General features: G+C 44.2%; 2 protein-coding genes across 3 annotated transcripts in view; one reads left to right on the top strand and one right to left on the bottom strand.

The window, feature by feature from the left end:
- Positions 1-19,944, top strand: part of HHAT (hedgehog acyltransferase) — a 364,249-nt gene that overhangs the window by 151,827 nt on the left and 192,478 nt on the right. The window lies entirely within an intron of this gene.
- On the bottom strand, positions 7,381-14,920 carry LOC309801051 (Golgi-associated RAB2 interactor protein 4-like; the record flags this gene model as incomplete). Its single annotated transcript, XM_082615503.1, has 4 exons — positions 14,449-14,920; positions 14,066-14,376; positions 8,399-8,519; positions 7,381-7,497 (listed from the first exon to the last, which is right to left on the bottom strand). The coding sequence occupies exons 1-4, from the start codon at positions 14,851-14,853 to the stop codon at positions 7,381-7,383; spliced, it is 954 nt and encodes a 317-aa protein (XP_082471629.1). The 5' UTR covers positions 14,854-14,920.

The raw sequence follows: 19,944 nt of genomic DNA, 5'->3' as shown, positions 1-19,944 counted from the left end.
CTCCCTCCCACCCTCCCTATCCCACCCCTCTAGGTGGTCACAAACCACTGAGCTGATCTCCGTGTGCTATGCAGCTGCTTCCCACTAGCTATCTGTTTTACATTTCGTAGTGTATATATGTCCATGCCACTCTCTCACTTTGTCACAGCTTACCCTTCCCCATCCCCATATCCTCAAGTCCATTCTCTAGTAGGTCTGTGTCTTTATTCCCATCTTACCCCTAGGTTCTTCATGACTTTTTTTTTTCTTAGATTCCATATATATGTGTCAGCATACGGTATTTGTTTTTCTCTTTCTGACTTACTTTGCTCTGTATGACAGACTCTAGGTCCATCCACCTCACTACAAATAACTCAATTTTGTTTCTTTTTATGGCTGAGTAATATTCCATTGTATATATGTGCCACATCTTCTTTATCCATTCATCTGATGATGGACACTTAGGTTGCTTCCATCTCCTGGCTATTGTAAATAGAGCTGCAATGAACATTTTGGTGCATGACTCTTTTCGAATTATGGTTTTCTCAGGGTATATGCCCAGTAGTGGGATTGCTGGGTTGTATGGTAGTTCTATTTGTAGTTTTTTAAGGAACGTCCATACTGTTCTCCATAGTGGCTGTATCAATTTACATTCCCACCAGCAGTGCAAGAGTGTTCCCTTTTCTCCACACCCTCTCCAGCATTTATTGTTTGTAGATTTTTTGATGATGGCCATTCTGACCGGTGTGAGATGATATCTCATTGTAGGTTTGATTTGCATTTCTCTAATGATTAATGACGTTGAGCATTCTTTCATGTGTTTGTTGGCAATCTGTATATCTTCTTTGGAGAAATGTCTATTTAGGTCTTCTGCCCATTTTTGGATTGGGTTGTTTGTTTTTTTGTTATTGAGCTACATGAGCTGCTTGTAAATTTTGGAGATTAATCCTTTGTCAGTTGCTTCATTTGCAAATATTTTCTCCCATTCTGAGGGTTGTCTTTTGGTCTTGTTTATGGTTTCCTTTGCTATGCAAAAGCTTTTAAGTTTCATTACGTCCCATTTGTTTATTTTTGTTTTTATTTCCTTTTCTCTAGGAGGTGGGTCAAAATGGATCTTGCTGTGCTTTATGTCATAGAGTGTTCTCCCTATGTTTCCCTCTAAGAGTTTGATAGTTTCTGGCCTTATATTTAGGTTTTTAATCCATTTTGAGTTTATTTTTGTGTATGGTGTTAGGGAGTGTTCTAATCTCATTCTTTTACATGTACCTGTCCAGTTTTCCCAGCACCACTTATTGAAGAGGCTGTCTTTTCTCCACTGTATATTCTTGCCTCCTTTATCAAAGATAAGGTGACCATATGTGCGTGGGTTTATCTCTGGGCTTTCTATCGTGTTCCATTGATCTATCTTTCTGTTTTTGTGCCAGTACCATACTGTCTTGATTACTGTAGCTTTGTAGTATAGTCTGAAGTCAGGGAGCCTCATTCCTCCAGCTCCATTTTTCATTCTCAAGATTGCTTTGGCTATTCGGGGTCTTTTGTGGTTCCATACAAATTGTGAAATTTTTTGTTTAGTTCTGTGAAAAATGCCAGTGGTAGTTTGATAGGGATTGCATTGAATCTGTAGATTGCTTTGGGTAGTAGAGTCATTTTCACAATGTTGATTATTCCAGTCCAAGAACATGGTGTATCTCTCCATCTATTTGTATCATCTTTAATTTCTTTCATCAGTGTCTTATAATTTTCTGCATCCAGCTCTTTTGTCTCCTTAGGTAGGTTTATTCCTAGATATTTTATTCTTTTTGTTGCAATGGTAAATGGGAGTGTTTTCTTGATTTCACTTTCAGATTTTTCATCATTAGTGTATATGAATGCCAGAGATTTCTGTACATTATCTTTGTATCCTGCTACTCTACCAAATTCATTGATTAGCTCTAGTAGTTTTCTGGTAGCATCTTTAGGATTCTCTATGTATAGTATCATGTCATCTGCAAACAGTGACAGCTTTACTTCTTCTTTTCCAATTTGGATTCCTTTTATTTCTTTTTCTTCTCTGATTGCTGTGGCTAAAACTTCCAAAACTATGTTGAATAATAGTGGTGAGAGTGGGCAACGTTTTCTTCTTCCTGATCTTAGTGGAAATGGTTTCAGTTTTTCACGATTGAGGACGATGCTGGCTGTGGGTTTGTCATATATGACCTTTATTATGTTGAGGAAAGTTCCCTCTATGCCTACTTTCTGCAGGGTTTTTATCATAAATGGGTGTTGAATTTTGTCAAAAGCTTTCTCTGCATCTATTGAGATGATCATATGGTTTTTCTCCTTCAATTTGTTAATATGGTGTATCACGTTGATTGATTTGTGTATATTGACAAATCCTTGCATTCCTGGAATAAACCCCACTTGATCATGGTGTATGATCCTTTTAATGTGCTGTTGGATTCTGTTTGCTAGTATTTTGTTGAGGATTTTTACATCTATGTTCATCAGTGATATTGGTCTGTAGTTTTCTTTCTTTGTGACATCTTTGTCTGGTTTTGGTGTCACAGTGATGGTGGCCTCGTAGAATGAGTTTGGGAGTGTTACTCCCTCTGCTATATTTTGGAAGAGTTTGAGAAGAATAGGTGTTAGCTCTTCTGTAAATGTTTGATAGAATTCGCCTGTGAAGCCATCTGGTCCTGGGCTTTTGTTTGTTGGAAGATTTTTAATCACAGTTTCAATTTCAGTGCTTGTGATTGGTCTGTTCATATTTTCTATTTCTTCCTGGTTCAGTCTTAGAAGGTTATACCTTTCTAAGAATTTGTCCATTTCTTCCAGGTTGTCCATTTTATTGGCATAGAGTTGCTTGTAGTAATCTCTCATGATCCTTTGTGTTTCTGCAGTGTCAGTTGTTACTTCTCCTTTTTCATTTCTAATTCTATTGATTTGAGTCTTCTCCCTTTTTTTCTTGATGAGTCTGGCTAATGGTTTATCAATTTTGTTTATCTTCTCAAAGAACCGGCTTTTACTTTTATTGATCTTTGCTATCATTTCCTTCATTTCTTTTTCATTTATTTCTACTCTGATCTTTATGATTTCTTTCCTTCTGCTAACTTTGGGGGTTTTTTGTTCTTCTTTCTCTAATTGATTTAGGTGCAAGGTTAGGTTGTTTATTTGAGATGTTTCCTGTTTCTTAAGGTAGGATTGTATTGCTATAAACTTCCCTCTTAGAACTGTGATTTGTCTTTAATTATTTCATCAAATATCATAGGTTGCCTGGCGTTAATGACAGGTTTAGGAAAGGGGCTCTCTCTCTAGCTAGGGGGCCAGGAAGTGCTTCTGTTTGAAAGGTGAGCCTGGTTGGAGGGCTCTGTTCACTTTTGACATGCTCGTAAAAGTAATTTACTGAATAGACGGGTTGGACCTAGCATGGCTTGGGGGACATGTGATGAATGCCTTGTGGGACCCAGCACGGTTCCTCTGCCTCCTTGGTGTGAATGCTTGCTCTCTTGCATTTCTTGGGAAGCACATTCTCCTAAAGGGCTTCTCCACTGTTGGCTGGGATAATAAAAAAAAAACAACCTTGACTCTTGGCCTGCATGCTGGCTCCAGGCGAGTGAATTAATTATTTTATTTTTTATCCAGGATCCTCTGTTATAGACAAACCACTGAGGTGGAGAAAGTATGTCTGCCAATACCTTTGTCATTCTTGTTTGGAACCAGACTCAAATAGTGTAAAACCCCAGCTTGTTGAAATCCTCCCTCCTCCCTCTCAGTTACTGTGTGGGCAAGAGAGTAATAATGAAAAGTTACTCTGAGGGGGGGCTCTGGGGTGACTGCTTGGAGTGATGTGATTGTAAAGGGCGGTGCTCACAAGGGCGTGGGATGAAGCAGCAGACATGGTCTTTCCTGGTGGTGACCTAGACTTGTATCCTGGCTTCCTTTAGCAGGCATGGGGGTAGCTATGCCCCTTCATGTTTGTTTCAGTTTCTTGAAGGGTTTTCTGGTTTGCCAGTTATATGTGGAAACACTTGGGCCTTCATTCTTTGTACAATAACTGTTCCACATTAAGTAGTTGAATTTAGGAAGGGAGATGAACTCTTTTTGAGCAATTCGGGGCCCAATTTAAGGTTCAGAAGAAGTAGTTTTTTAAGTGAAAAAAAAAGAATAAAAATTGTAGATTCTCCTTTGCACTATTTATGATGTTCCTCCACCCTTAGTTTACCATGCTCATAGTCAGGATCTGGTCGCATAACCCTGCAGTGGTCCTGGTCCCCATTCTCTAACTTTTCTCTGTAAAAGGTCATGCCAAAGGAAAATAAAATTTCCAATCTGTAGTTTCTATTTATGTCTAATATTTCTGGGCCATCATTGAGGCATTGCTGTAGACAGGGCATTGCTCCCCCTTCCTGGGTTAAGGTTCGAGAAGAATTGAGTCATGAACAGATGTGAAAGCTGGTGAGGCAGATCATTCTGCTGGGCTGTGGCAGCCACTCATACAGTGACACAAAGGGCAAGGTGGATGGGAAGTGGAGGGAAGAGATTTAAAAACCATCTCCGGAGATTGTTTAATGGCTACCTAAGCTTCTAGAAAATCCACACTGAATGAGGTTTACAACTGAGGATGAGAAATGGATTTTTAGCCTCCTATTTGAAAGGAGCCTTACACACGTGAACACTGTGCTGACTGATTGCACCATCTTTCAGTCCACTTAGCAGTGAGAGAAGACTTGAAGCCGGCAGCTTACCGTATCAGAGGAATCTGAGCTCTACATCACAGAAGAGATGAAACTGGCCATCAGCAGAGAGATAATGCTCCCTGACATGATAGTTCATTGATCATGAAAAATTGCTATTTGCCCAGATGGCCCAAATGTAAAAGTTAGGACCTGATGTGTTTATAATTTTTTTTTCCTACTAGCTCTTCTGTTTCGTGTAATTCTTGCTCAGATATTTGCAGGCAGAACAAACCCCTAAGGAGTGTGTTTATTCTCGCTTGTGTGATTTTTCTGTGGCTGTACAGACATGAGAAATTGAGAATTTTCTGCTTAATTTGGGGGGGTTTCAGGTTTTAATTTAGGTAGGCTGAGATCTGTAATGAGCATCTTTTTCCAGGAGTCATTAAAGATGACATTGCGTGTCCGAGGTTCCAAATTAGAAATCTGATCATGTTCTTCTGATTTGATTCCTAGCTATGGAAGCAAAGTGTGCAAAGTGATAGAATTTCCCATGGTGGCTGGTGAGTTATGGGTCAATTTCAATTATCTCAGGAATCTCTCACAGCTTGCCCTCTGCATTTCTTGAACTATGATGCTCTCAGGTCTTCACAGGCAAATTCATGCATCACTGCTTATCCCAGAGGGATCTGGGTGCTCTTGGTGGCTACTAGACCTTAATGTATGGGGCATCTTTGGTCTGGGGATGGGAGGAATCCGAGCCCCCTTTTTCAGTGGGGCATTGATTGCATGAACTGTTAGGTCAATAGAAGAATTTAGGTCCCCAGGTGGAGAGTTGGTCCAGGCCTGCGGTAGATGATAAAAACCAGCTCCACAAACTGTGGGCTTTGGCTTTGTGTGAGTCCTGACTTTGAATCACGTTTAACCTCAAGTTGCAGGGCAGAATGGCAAGCATGGAGTTTGTGAAATACACACCGTATCTACCAGCATTGTTGGGGGGAAAGCAGGGAAATTATGAACATAAGGGAGAAAAGATGCTTATTAACAGGTGCTGTTAATAAGAGTTCACTTGTGTTTTGGAGGCAATGTAGTAACTAAGAGTTTGCTACGCCACATACTAGCTGTGTGATTTGGGCAAATGATTAAAAGTCTCTGGGTCAATCTTTTTGTCTCTAAAATGGAGATAATAATAGCCCTTGCCTCCTAGTGGTGACATGAGGGTTGATTGATCCTGGGGTATAGTCGTTCCTCAGGAAGTGGTAGCTTCTTACCTTTTTTGCACTTGAAAATCTAACAAAGCCAGAGGTGACTGAGAGATGGGCTGGGTTGGGGAAGCAGTGGTCAGTGATGAGACTGGCTGAGGTGAGGCTCTGGTCCAGCTCTGAGCCTGAGATGTGACAATTTAGAGATACAGACTGTGGTGGAAAAGAGACGGGCTCTGCCCTCAGGGAGCTTGGTCAGGTTACTTTTACCTCAGTTTCCTCCTCTGTTAAATGAAAGACAGACTCTTGTCACTAGATGATGTCTATGGTCCCTTGCAGTTCTACCATGATATTAGCCCCAGCCCCACTGGTTGGAGATGACCACCAGTATCCTCGTGCTAAAATACTCCTACCCCTCCCCCACCTGTGTAATTGGGCAGGTGATTTAACCTCCTTATGCCTGTGTTTTCTGAGGTATCAAAATGGGGCAAATCATAGTGTTTGCCTCCCTGGGGAGGTGCGAGGGCTAAGTGAGACCATGTACTGAAGCAGTGAACACAAGCAGGTGCACTGTAGACATCAACACATTAGCTAATAATCAGAACTGCAGACAGGAGAGTAAAGGCTGCACTGTTTGTTTTTTAATTTCTCAGAAAAGGAAGGCCTGATCGGGTGGCTGCGTGAGGATGTGGAAAGTGGGGGTGGAGGGCGATATGTGGGAGGCGTGGATTTCAAAATGGAAGCTCTGGGGTCCCCGAAATCTAGACCGTCACGACCTCCCCCTCACCCCTGCGGGAATTCTTTTTGCAAATAGTTTCCAGCTGCTGGCCATTTGTATTAGCTCACATTTTGGATACCTCTCTTAGTCTACCCTTCTCTCTTCTGAATCCCAACAGACTCAGAAAACATATTTTCTTTCTTCTCGCATTCATATATCAAAAATCCTCTTACCTTTTCCTCCAAACACAGACTTCTGTAAATCAAAGCAGAAATGGGATGTCAAGTTGAGGCAGATTTTGTGAGCCATCATTATGTTTTGCTTCCCGGATTTATTTTTACTTCAAAGACAGTTGCTCTGTTCCTCTCTCCATTTCTCCCTGTGTGGAGAGTGTTTTCAGTTCACATATTACTGAGCGAACCCTCAAACTTTTTAGGGTATGAAGCGCTTTGATGCAGGGAACACCAGGGCATCTTCAAACAGAAGGCTTTCATTGGTCACCGGTCACCAGAGCCCAGACATGGAGTCCGACTGCCTGCATTTGAATCCTGGCTCTGTTCCTCATTACCCCGTGACCCCCCTCTGTGCCTTAGTTTCCTTCTCTGGAAAATGGGGATATTATAATACTCATTTCTGGGAACTAAGACCCTGTACTTGTCATGCAGCAGCCATGCTCCACAGTAGTTGTCTCTGTACTTGTTCATATCCTGGCAGACTATAAGCTCTTTGAGGGCAATGATCAGATCTTGTTTTGTTCAGCGCTCTGTCCCCAGCACCCTCCCTGGTTCCCAGCATGTAGTGGGCACTCGGGAAATATGTGCTGAATGGGTCAATAGTCACTCTTCTCTGTCATTTTGGACACTAGGTCTGAAGAGCCAGATTTTTCAAATAGTTTGATCTGGCGTTTGAGCAGTTGCTCTATGTCGCTGGCACGGACATATCCTTGCTGAGGTACACACACCGTGACCACTGTCAATACCCAACCCTCTCTATCTCCCTGTTTTTCTCGTTAAATGTGTGTACATGGCTTGTCAAAATATTGTCTGCTTGCGGTTTTCTTGAGAATGCACCTGCCTTGTGAGGAATGAGGGATGTACGCCTTTCTCACTTAATTACTGTCATTATTTTATCTGACGTTGTGCCATGTCCTTGATACCAGATGAGGGAGTACGTTGCAAACTTACAGGAAGAAAAGAGATTCCATTCAGACTTTGATGTGAGAGAGGAGTTTGACAACTGTTTCTCTTTGGAGATAGGATTTTTCCGAGGGAGGGGCTATGATGGAAGATGGAGAAAGCGGAACAGGACTTGGAGGGAAGTGCTTTGAAAACACGTCCTCACAATGAATACAGCTGACCCCTGAGCAGCTCAGGGGTTGGGGCGCCGACCCTCCTGACAGTTGGAAATCCACGTATAATTTATGATCGGTCCTCTGTATCCATGGTTCCGTGGTTCCGCATCCTTGGATTCAGTCAGCCTCGGACCAAATAGTACTGTAGTATTTACTGTTGAAAGAAATCCGAGTATAAGTGGACCCATACAGTTCAAACCCGTGTTGTTCAAGGGTCAACAGTTATGGCAGGAATAATAATAATAATAGAGGCAGTGGCAGCAAACAGTGCGTACACCATGCCAGGCACATTTCTAAATGCTTTCATAGATTTAACTTATTTAATCCTCACGAAACTCCTATGGTGTAGGTTCTATTATCCCCACTTTACAAATGATGAAGCTGATGGAATCACACACCTTAAATCCTTAAATCACACTGCTAGTTAGTGGTGGAGCTGGGATTTGAACCCAAGCACATGCCTGTAGCATCTGTGCTCAGAATCACGGCCTTTCACTGTCTCCAGTGAAATGGAGCTGAAGTGGATTCCTCCTCCAGGATCTGGAATGTAAGGCTTGTGTGACAGGCTCTGGAACTTAGGGATACTTGAGAATGACGATGGCTTTTGTACTGACTCCCTAGAAAGGGAGATGGTGCAGGGGGTGAGGGGAGGGGACAGTCGGGCAGTGGGTCGGCCTCTATGTACCAAAGGGATGAGGAGACAGGGAGTTGCCATTTAACCCTGAGTAACTGACCAAGGGAATGGTGTGGGGTCCACGGGGTTTCTGTTCTTACGTTACATCCCTTATGTTACAACTGGTGATCCAGAAACGGCTGCCTCAGTGGAGGTGGGAAGGGGGCTTCACCTGGTGCCCACATACAAACTGGACTTTGTTTCTCCTGCCAGTGTCTCCTTCTCCTGTGTCCCCTGGCACGTGGCCACCTTGATGGCTGTCCTCCTCCTCCTGCTCTGTTTCTTTGTCTTATGTCAGGCTGGGTCAGACCCTCTTTGTCAACAAGGATGGAGAATTGTCCCACATCTGCCAGCCGGTAACCTTACGGGCACTTAGCACTATCTTGTTTCTAATTCACGCCCTCCCTTTAGCAAACCCTTGTTGCTTTTTGCCCCACTTCCATTCTGAGGATTAAATTCAAAGTGCAACCTGCTGTTTCCCTGAAATGTTTATAGGCATTTTGATGTATCAGTTTTACGTTCGTATGCGGTCAGGTCTCTTCTTATTTTCCTCTGTAGTTTCTGCCTTTGGTGATAATCTGAGGAAGTCCATTGGACATTTACTAACTTTTATATAAGGCAAGAATCCTTCATTTGGGGATCTGTAAGCTACTGGAAGAGTTTTTCTGTAGATTCTCAGAAACCCACCCTCCATAGTCTCTGCATCACCTAGCACTGGGCCTGGCACATAGTAGGCCCTCAACAAACAGATATTTCCCAAGTAAAGAAAGATGATCCCCCATGCCTCCCACTCCTTTAAGAGATAAAAGGGAAATTGGCTTAAATGTGAAGTATGGGTCGAACTTAATTATTCCCAGTGGCTAACCTGCCATCCTGACCGCATTTATGGTGCATTTATACAATGCCACCTGCTTCCGTATCATCTGTTTCCTATGTTGTACCTGAGGCTCTTTCTGGGCCCCCCCTCCTACAGCGTGCATTCTAGGTTCTGTGTTTCTTTCAAATGTCAATGTTTCTATCTTTTCTGTATTGAACGACTTACCATTAGAATCCAAGAGGGAATTTGTGTTTCTTTGTTGGGTCTGGTGCAAAAAAGAGCAGGGGGTGAGTAAAGAAAACAACTCTTGTATTCCTCCTCATTAAAGGCCCCAAACCAGCAAACCAGCCACCATCACCATCACCACCACCACCACCACCACAACAACAAAAAAATTTAAAGCACTTTCATTATTTCAGGGACAACAGACTAGGGAGAGGCTGTCCTCTTTCCCGCAGTGGGTGGGAAGGAGTGAAACCCTCATCGTGGACAGTCAGTGGTGTTTGTGCAGAAGCAAAGGATAAGGGTCAAATGTGGAGCCTCCTGAGGAAAAGAAAGGGGCTGAGTAGGTGTCATCTGGGATGGGAAAATTATGCCCCCGCACCGGGGGTTCTGAGTAACTGAACCTCAGATTCTCCTCCTTGGACCCCCTGGAGCTTTCCATCCATTGCTTCTCCTCTCTGTCCTCTCTCCCTGTTTTACATGATATAACGTCTCCTGCCTGGGCCTGGGCTTGGGAGGAGTAGGACCAGCTTGATTACTTATCAGTCGAGGGGAAGGCAGGCCCTTGCTTCTTTGCTTTGAGTGAAGATTGCTCCTGGCATCTCAGGTTGCCCCCCTGAGTGCATGTTCCCTTGGAAAATTGGTCTAAACCATGGTCAGATTCCACATTACTATTACTAGTGGACTGAGGAGTAGGCCTCAGATGATAGTATGTATTAGAATCATCTGCAGGGCTTGTTAAATGGCAGAATAGGAGTCCATGTCTAGATTCCGTTTGAGTAGTTTGGAGTAGGGCCCAGTAATCTGAATTTTGTCAAGCAACCAAAGTGATCTGTGGTCCACGGACTGCACTTAAGAAACATTTGCTACCATCACCCTTAGCTTTGGGAAGGAGAACAGATTCCTGCAGAGCCTTTCCTGATCTGCCCCAGCTACTGTCTTTCATTCTCTTTATTCTGAGCACTTGCCATGTGATAGTCTAATGGGGAAGAGAGATACGAATTCAAAGACTAATAGAATTGCACTGAGACAGATGCTGTGAAGGGGAGATCCACGGTGCTCTTAGAACCTGTGTAGGGGGATTTGCTCTCATCATAGAAAGCTCCTCTGCTGAGATATGGATTGACCTGAGGTCTGAAAGTTGAGTAGGAGGGGAAAGAGTTTTCCAGGAGGAGGAAATGGCATGTCCAAAGGCCCTCTGGTAGGAGAATGTGGCAGTTCTCTGGCCCGAAGAAGGCCATTGTGTGGTGTGCACAGAGCACATGTTTGGGGCCCATTTGAGATGAGACTGAATACAGGTGGGGTCTCTGACCAAAGATGACCTTGTAGGCCCAGGGAGGAATTTAGTCTTCAAACAAGGACTGAGATTTTAGGACTTAAGCACTTTCAGCCTGGGTGGACAGGTTTGAGCCTGTAAAGCAGATAAAAAGAAGGATTGGCTAGAGAAGGCCAACTTCTCTTGGTAAATAAAAAAGAACAACCAGGGAGCATATTTTACCAAGACGAACAAAGAGTGTTTTGAGAAAGGAGGAAGCGGTTACCAGAGCCCAGTGCTTCTGAGAGGTTGAGGGTGATGAAGCCTTTTGGGGTTTGTCAACTAGAGGTTATTACTAACCTTATCAAGAGAGCTTGTTTCAGTGGAGTAAAGGGGCTGGGGGCTGGATGTGAGGGGTCTCAGTGTGTGAGAGGGGAGGGAACCCTTATCTCCTTGCAGCCCCTCCCTCAATTCGATGTCCTGGCTCTGTCGGACTCTTTGTTATCCTCCAAGGCCATCAGCTGTCTCTTCACTGAGAGCCTTTGCCCGTTCACCTCCTCTTCCACCCATTCTCTGTTCCCTCCTACTTCTGCATCTTCTGCTCTTACCTCACACTGCATCTTTTCTGGGATACCTGGTTCTCTCAGGTTGAATTAGGTACCCTTTTGCTCTGCTTCCATGGTACTCTCTGTACTTTCACTATTACCATGGTTTGTACCCATTGGCATTATTATCACTTGTCAACTTGCCTGTCTCTTTCTGTTGGGCTGTGAGCTCCTCAAGGCAGGGCCAGCACTGTGCTCCTGTCGTGTCACATATGCCTTTTGCATCGCTGAGCAGTTAGGAGGCATTCAGTAAATGTTTGTGGAATGAACAGTGAATGAATGAATGAGCGTATAATTCAGTTGTGGCTAGAGCGATGTCTGTGGTAGGATCATTGTCATGTATACCCCTATCATGTATAACATCTTGTTACTGACTATATGACAATATACCATTGTTATATAGCTGGTAATACGCGTGCTCTTAGCCATTCAGGACTCTTTGTAGAGGTGAAACGTCATGGTTCCCGTCTTTTCTAATACTACTTCCACTCACTTAACACGTAACTATTGAGTATATCCCATGTGCTAAGAAGAACAGAGGGAAATAAAGAAATGTGAATTTTGTTTGCCCTCTGAGGACATGTGCTTAAATATCAAATACATGGCAGAATATGACAAGGCTTAAAGACTAACTTAGGCAGTCAGTGTATGTGGAGTACAGGGGCAGTGGAGATTACTTCCAGCTGGGTGTATCAAGCAAGATGTTCTGAATGAGTTGGCAATTAAGAGGAGGGCTCAGGTCCATCCACCTAGAGTCTGTCTTACAGAGTGACGTAAGTCAGAAAGAGAGAAACAAATACCGTATGCTAATACATATGTACGGAATCAAAAAAAAAAAAAGGTTCTGAGGAACCTAGGGGCAGGACAGGAATAAAGACTCAGACGTAGAGAATGGACTTGAGGACATGGGGAGGGGGAAGGGGAAGCCGGGACAAAGTGAGAGAGTGGCATGGACATATATACAGTACCAAACGTAAAATAGATAGCTAGTGGGAAGCAACTGCATAGCACAGGGAGATCAGCTCGGTGCTTTGTGACCACCTAGAGGGGTGGGATAAGGGAGGGTGGGAGGGAGACGCAAGAGGGAGGGGATATGGGGATATATGTATACATATAGCTGATTCACTTTGTTATACAGCAGAAACTAACACATTGTAAAGCAATGATACTCCAATAAAGATGTTTTAAAAAAAATAGAGGGCTCATTTCTTCATTTATCATCATGTCTCCCATGAACCAGGCTTTGTTAGGTTTCGGCTGTACAACAGTGTATGTGATAAAGTCCCCAGACTCTTGGAGGGATGGGAAAGGAGTGGAGCAAGAGGGCTGAGCAAGTGATCACATGTGCCAGGTACTGGGCTGGTCATTTTCATATTCTTCACGTCATGGAGTGTAGTTCATGTGTTATCACTCTAATATACCCAATAAATGTAATCTCTCTATTTCAAACAGTTTATCCACTCTTCCTCATTATGATATCTGGGAATGGGGCTGGAAAAGGGCATTTCAGTTTTAAAAGCCAGTCAGTAAATGTCGAGTGCCTATGTAGGAGATGCTGTTTTAGGCTCATGATGTAAAGTAGTGAGAAAAAAAGTAGGACATCCTGCCCTTTATGGAACTTCCATAATAATAATAAGAGGAAGATAATAAGCAAGTAAGTAAACTAGGTAGTTTGTTAGACATACATAACTATAGAGAAAGATAAGCCAGGTGAAGGGGATAGGGAGTGCCAGCAGTTGCAGTGTGAAGTGTGGTGGACAAGGAAGCTTCACTGAGGAGGCGCCATGTGAGCAGAGCCTTGGACGAAATGAGGGAGTGGTCACGTTGGTGGCTGAGCAGAGTGTTCCCAGCAGAAAGTACATGGAAGACAGAGCGTGAGCCTCGGTGTGGAAGGCATGGCAGGGCTGCCAGTGTGGTGGGGAGTGAGCAGGAGTAAATGTAGAGGCAAATGGGTGGCCAAGAGGACGGGGGCATTTTAAGGGCTGTGGAGTTTATATTTGCTTTATGAATTTTAAGCTCTGCTACTGCGTGCACACTCATTGGGGAGTATTATACTTTCTTGATGAAGGAACCATTTAATCATTTTATAATGATCCTCTTTATTGTTAATATTTCTTGTTCTGAGGTTTATTTTCTCTAATATTAATATAGTGAATCCAGCTTTTTTTTTTTTTCTTTGCGGTACGCGGGCCTCTCACTGTTGTGGCCTCTTCCGTTGCGGAGCACAGGCTCCAGACGCGCAGGCTCAGCGGCCATGGCTCACGGGCCCAGCCCCTCCGCGGCATGTGGGATCTTCCCAGAGCGGGGCACGAACCCGTGTCCCCCGCATCGGCAGGCGGACTCTCAACCATTGCGCCACCAGGGAAACCCCTGCCAAGGCCGTTTTCCCGCTCCTCAGGGATGTTGTGGCCGTGTCCCCAGTGGCTCTGTTGGTTTTGCTTCCTCCGGGCCTGTCGCTGGCTGTGGCTGCTATGGCCGTGCTCCGCTCTTCAGCGGCAGGAGACTTGATCACTGCCGTGCTCAAAGCACCCGCTGTGGTGCCTCCTGCCACCCCTGCTGTCTCCACCTTTGTCGTTGACTGCGATGCTGACGCTTTGTCAAGCCCTGTAGTAGGTTTTGCTTTCGCAGGGGCCACATCGGGCATGGTATCGGGCTTGTGGGAGTCCAGTTGGATTCCGTGCCCCCCAGCAAAAGCTGCAGGCGTGGCCCCGGCCACCTCAGGGCACGTGTGGAGGCTGCTGACGCTCACCTGGTCCTGATGCCCCTTTCCTTGGAAATCCTCCACGGCCGGGCTCCTCCCGTCCTGCTCCTCCTCGAACACAGGCATGCAGGTCATGTCCCAGACGGGAACGGCATAGGTGTTGCTTTCACTGTCCACTGGTGGTCGCAGGAGGTAAATCAGCTGTTCCCACTCGGCGAAGAGGTCTTCCCGCGCGTCCAGAGGGGGACACAGCTGCAGGGAGAAGCAGCGGCCAGTGGCAAGCTTCACGCGCAGCTGTTGTTTCTCACGATTGTGAGTGGAGATCCTCACGAACTCCAAGGGAAGGAGCCTGGTGAGCTCTAAGGTCTTTGCAGCCTTGTGGCTCTTGCCCTTGGTGGCCTGGCAGTGCTCGGCCAGCAGCATGACGTCTGGGAGTGGGAGGACGGGGCTGGTGGATGTGATGCCCATGGTCACCATGCCGCCCCAGTTGTGCACGTCAATCGCATCTCCCCTCTTCGTGACCTGGATAAAGTCGCTCTCGAATATTGCTGCGTACTTGAATATATCGTATTCGCCCTTGTGCAGTTGCTGCTGCAGCTTCCCCGTGGTGGTGTTGAACAGGTCCACCCAGGTGCTGCTCCGGGCCGTGTGATACGGGAGCAGAGAGTCCCCACTCATGGCTGTCTTTGATCACGACAGGCCGCACGGTTAAGGCGGGCCCCTGGCTCTTTCCTCCCTCGGCCTCACTGGCAGAAGAGCGAGCTGCGGTGCTCCTGCGTCACACAGGTGGCCACCTATGGCAGGTCTTCCAAGCCTGTCCCGTAGGCCCCCACGTTTGCCTCAGGGTCTCCCCGCGGCAGGGGTGTGGGTAGGGGCACAGATGATCACAGCGGGGACGCTGTAGGGCGCCTGGAGCCCAGGCTGAATCTCTTCAAGTGTGTTGAGAGGTACGGTGGGCTCCCCCTCCGCTTCACCTCACTTCTGCTTCTGGGTTTTTATCTCCCCAAGAGGCTGTGGTGAACTTCCGTCCTAGTGAGAGAAGTAACCACTTTCTCAGCCTAACCCCCTGGCACAGCCTATTTATACTCTGATGCCCTTTGTGACCTATCACTGTCACAAAGCCCTTTGTGACCTATCACTGTCACAAAGCCCTTTGCCTCATCCCCCAGCTGCCCCCTCAGGGCAGGGCCCCCATCCTCTCCCAGACACCCCATTGCCCCTGCGGAGGACAGGCCCATCCTGCCAGGGACTCAGGTGTGTTACCAAAATAAAAATGTCTTCAAGTGGGAAAGTTTTGTGTGGGTCCTTTTTCTTTTCCTCCCCCAAATTCAGCTACTGGATGAAATCTATAGGAAGGTAAGATGATGGGATCAATTTGAACCATTTAAGCTCATGGCTTAATTGTATCGAATAAGGCAGAGTTGGCAGTGGCGATCCTTAGTCTGTCCTTTCATAAAATCTCAGTAAACGTGGACGATGGTGATTTTTAATAATAACATTAAAATTTGCTTCTCCTAGGCACCATGCTGCATTCTTCACATATGGTGGTAAGAATCCACTGAGTTTGCTACTGTTAACTACTGTTCCCAGTTTATAGGTGAAGAAATTGAGGTTGTATCTCCTGTTTAAATTCCCAGAGCTAATGGTAGCAGAGGCACTCTTTGAATGTAGGTCTACCTGATTCTAAAGCCTTTGTTCTGAACCACTACAGTACTTAGCTTCACAAAGAAAGCTTGGCCCAGCCAAATGTTTTCAAACTGGACTGATTTACTACCTTTAAGAAGACCTATTTGGTGCATTATGAGAAGTTGCATAATTAATTTAAATGTGTGTATATATGTTATGGAGAGAAACCAAGACAGCAATTGGGCTGATGTGGGGATTAAATTATCCAGGGGATCACTCAGATCCTCCCTTCCTTTCTGCTTGTGCCAACAGCCTGTGTGTGGAAACCTAGTTATTCTTATGACGTCCTCCCCCAGTGAAATGGGGGGTGAGTAGCCTGAGATGTAAGCTTTGATTCCAAGAGCCTGCCAGATGCTGTCCTGTAGTAACCTCCCTACCAGGCAGAAGTGGTTTGGAAGCCTTGACACCTGTGGGGAGCATGTACCATTAGACATCCTGCCTCATTGCCACTCCCACAGAGCTAGTCACAGAATAAATGATTTCTAAATTGTGACTTGAAAGTTCTGAGAAAGGCCCTTGCTCCCAACTCTCTTATCTCCAGTTTGATGTTATGCTTGAAATCCCACCATAGAGATTCATTCCTTGAGGGTAAAGGCTATCTTTCTGTTAAAATACACACACCTTTCCCTCAACAGATGACTGGATAAGCAAAATGTGGTCTCTCCATACAGTGGAATATTATTCAGCCATAAAAAGGAATGAAATACTGATACATGTGACAACGTGGATGAACTTTGAAAACATTGTACTCATTGAAAGAAGCCACATATTGTATGATTCTATTTATAGGAAATACCCAGAAGAGGCAAATCCATAGAGACAGATTTTAGATTAGTGGTTGCCTAGGGCTGGAGGGAGCAGAGAATGGGGAGTACAGGATTTCCTTTTGTGGTGATGAAAAATTCTGGAACTAGATAGTGGTGATGCTTACACAGTATTGTGAATGTACTGAATGCCACTGAATTGAACACTCTAAAATTACAGTGGTGAATTTTATCATACACACACACACACACACACACACACACTCCTGCTCATTTAATAGATGGGTTAAGAGTAGTTATCTTTTCATTGTTCCCTCTCTCAGGGGAAATCATTCAATCTTTCACCATAAAGTATGTTGTTAGCTGTAGTTTTATTTCAGAATTGCCCTTTGTCAAGTTTAAGAAGTTCACTTCTATTCTTAGTTTTCTGGGCAGTTTTATCCTGAAGGATGATTGATTGTTTTTCAAATGCTTTTCTGCATCTATTGAGGTGATTAGTTGATTTTTTTTTTTTTTTTTTTTTTTGCGGTACGTGGGCCTCTCACTGTTGTGGCCTCTCCCGTTGCAGAGCACAGGCTCTGTATGTGCAGGCCCAGTGGCCATGGCTCATGGGCCCAGCTGCTCCGTGGCTTGTGGGATCTTCCCGGACCGGGGCACGAACCCATGTCCCCTGCATTGGCAGGCGGACTCTCAACCACTGCACCACCAGGGAAGCCCAACCTTGTGTGTTTTTATAATTAAAATAAGAGTTTTTGTAGACAGCATAGAGTTGAGTTTTACTTTTTTATCCAAACTGACAGTCTGTGCCATTGGGGCATTTATGTTATTATTGGTGTGGCTGCATTTAAATCTACCATCTTGATAATTGTTTTCTGTTTATCCCATTTGTTATTTGTTCTTTTTTTATGCCTTCATATCTACCCATCTGTATGTCTGTCTGTCTATCTCTCTTGGTAACACACACAGTTTAATATAAAATTTACTTTTTGTAGTATGAGGAGCTCACATTTATTGAAGGTTTCCTCCATGTCACTATATAGAGCTATGTATTTTTCAAAGGTTGTATCAATGCCCACAATATATCTCTGAAGAAGAGTTTATTTCCCTAATGCACAAGTAAGTAATTTGGAGTTTATAAATTTTATCACCTAAGGTCACTATACTAATGTGAACTTGAATGCAGATCAGGTCAATAGCATCATCTGAGCTCTTATCAGTACTTTCCTTTTCTGTGATATTGTCATGCCCTTCAGTTACTGAAGTATCTACATTGTTTCCCTTAACGAGATAGGAAAATTTACCATTTTAATCATTTTATTTTATTTTATTTTGGCTGTGCCGTGCAGCATGTGGGATCTTAATTCCCTAACCAGGGATCAAACCCATGCCCCCCTGCATTGGAAGTGCAGAGTCTTAACTACTGGACCACCAGGGAAGCCCCTTAACCATTTTACAGTGTACATTTCAGTGGCATTAAGTACATTCATATTATTCCGTGATCATCACCACCATCCATCTGTGCAACTTCTTCATCTTCCCAAACACAAACTCCAGACCCACTAAACGATAACTCTCCTCCCCAACCCATTTCTCGTACTATTAATTTCTTTGTACAAATCCAAATATTCCATTTGATATTATATTTCTTTCTGCCTGAAGAACTTCCTTAGGCTTCTGGTCTGCTGGCAATGAATTATATAAACTATTATTTCTTTCTTTGGGGGGAAATGTTCTTATTTTGTCTTCATTTTTGAAAGATATTTTTACTGGATATGGAATTTTATGTTGACAATTATTTTTTTCTTTCAGTGTCTTAAAGATGTCTTTCCACTATCTGCTGGCTTGCATAGTTTCTGACAAGAAGTCTTATATAATTCCTCTGTGTGTTATATTTCTTTTTTTTCCTTCTGGCTGACTTCAAGATTTTCCCTTTATCTTTGGTTTCAGCAGTTTGACTGTGATGTGCTTAGGTATAGTTTTCTTTGTTTTCTGCCTGGAGTTCTCTGAGCTTGGATCTATGGTTTATTTTCTTTCATTAATTTTGAAAAATTTTTGGCATTATCTCTTCAAATATTTCTTTCCTACCATTTTCTCTTTTCCTGCTGGCACTCCAATTAGACTGTCTGGTATTATCCCACAATTCTTTGATGCTTGGTTTGTCTTTTTTGCCTCCCAATTCTTTTTTTTTTCTTTTTTCTTTTTCCTTTCTGTGTTTTGATTTGGATACTTTCTATTGGCTTATCTTTAAGTTCATTGCTCCTTTCTTCTGTTGTGTCCAGTCTGCTTCTTCATATGCCTACCTAAAGTAGTAAAGGAAGATGAGGATTGACACTGGAGTTGCCCCTATGGAGGTCACTGGTGACCTTGACAGAAGCAGCTTTAGTGAAGTGGTAGGGGCAAAAGCCCCATTAAAGTGGACTCAAAGGAGAATGCGGATCTTATCTGAGCCCCAGGAACCTGTGCAGAGTCTAATGCGAAGAAGCTGGTGAAGCTGGCCCAGACTTCCTCTCTTCCTGACTCGGCCTCATCCCAGTTCTTTTGATTAGGAAGACCCCTTTGAGTCTCGGCCAGGCCCTGGCAAAGCTGTGCACTACACTTTGCAGTGTACTCACCTTGCCATTCATCACAGGTGTCCCTAAACCAGGTTTATTGGCTCTCATCTTACTACCTTCCATGTGGAACTTCTGAATCTCTTTTGCCATAAGGTTGCTAAAGGAGGCTCAGCAATGCAGCTACACTCTCTCCTTCACTCTGCCTAACTATGTATCTTCCAATATGCCCACTCTTTGTTGCAGAGAGCATCCTGCAAGGTGGTCTCTCAGAGTTCCAACCAGATAGGAAAGCCGGAGTCTCTCTGCTTGGGTTTTTATCTCCATCTGTATAATGGACTTCCCTTTTAGGGTGTCATGGGGTGGGCTGATGGGAAGAGGAGCCGGGACAGGTTTCTGAATTCTTCCATCCTCTTTCATCCCTTCCTCCCCTTCCCAGCCAGAGTCTACTGAGTCACAGGGGGCAGGTTTTCTATCTTCTCTTTTGACATATTCTTCTCCTCTAGGGCAGAGAGCCTTGTGGCCCAGGTATTATAGGTAGAAGGGGGTATTCTTTATTAATATGGAGAAAAATACCCTAAGATCCAATTCAGTTAGACTTAGTGCTAAATTTGTGAGCAGTTGGACAACCCGGAAGTAGGGATTGCTGAGAACAAAATACATTGTTTTAGTTTTAAAAAGTCCCCTGTTAGAATTAACTTATTTTTTCTTGTACTATTGTTGGATAAGGATTTAATATCATCGTCACCATGTAAGAACTAGAGATGTAA

Source organism: Mesoplodon mirus (genome assembly GCF_964341445.2).
Source record: "Mesoplodon mirus genome assembly, chromosome: 3".
Taxonomy (NCBI): Eukaryota; Metazoa; Chordata; class Mammalia; order Artiodactyla; family Ziphiidae; genus Mesoplodon; species Mesoplodon mirus.
The sequence above is the reverse complement of the archived record's forward strand: the minus strand, read 5'-3'. Positions and strand labels throughout refer to the sequence as shown.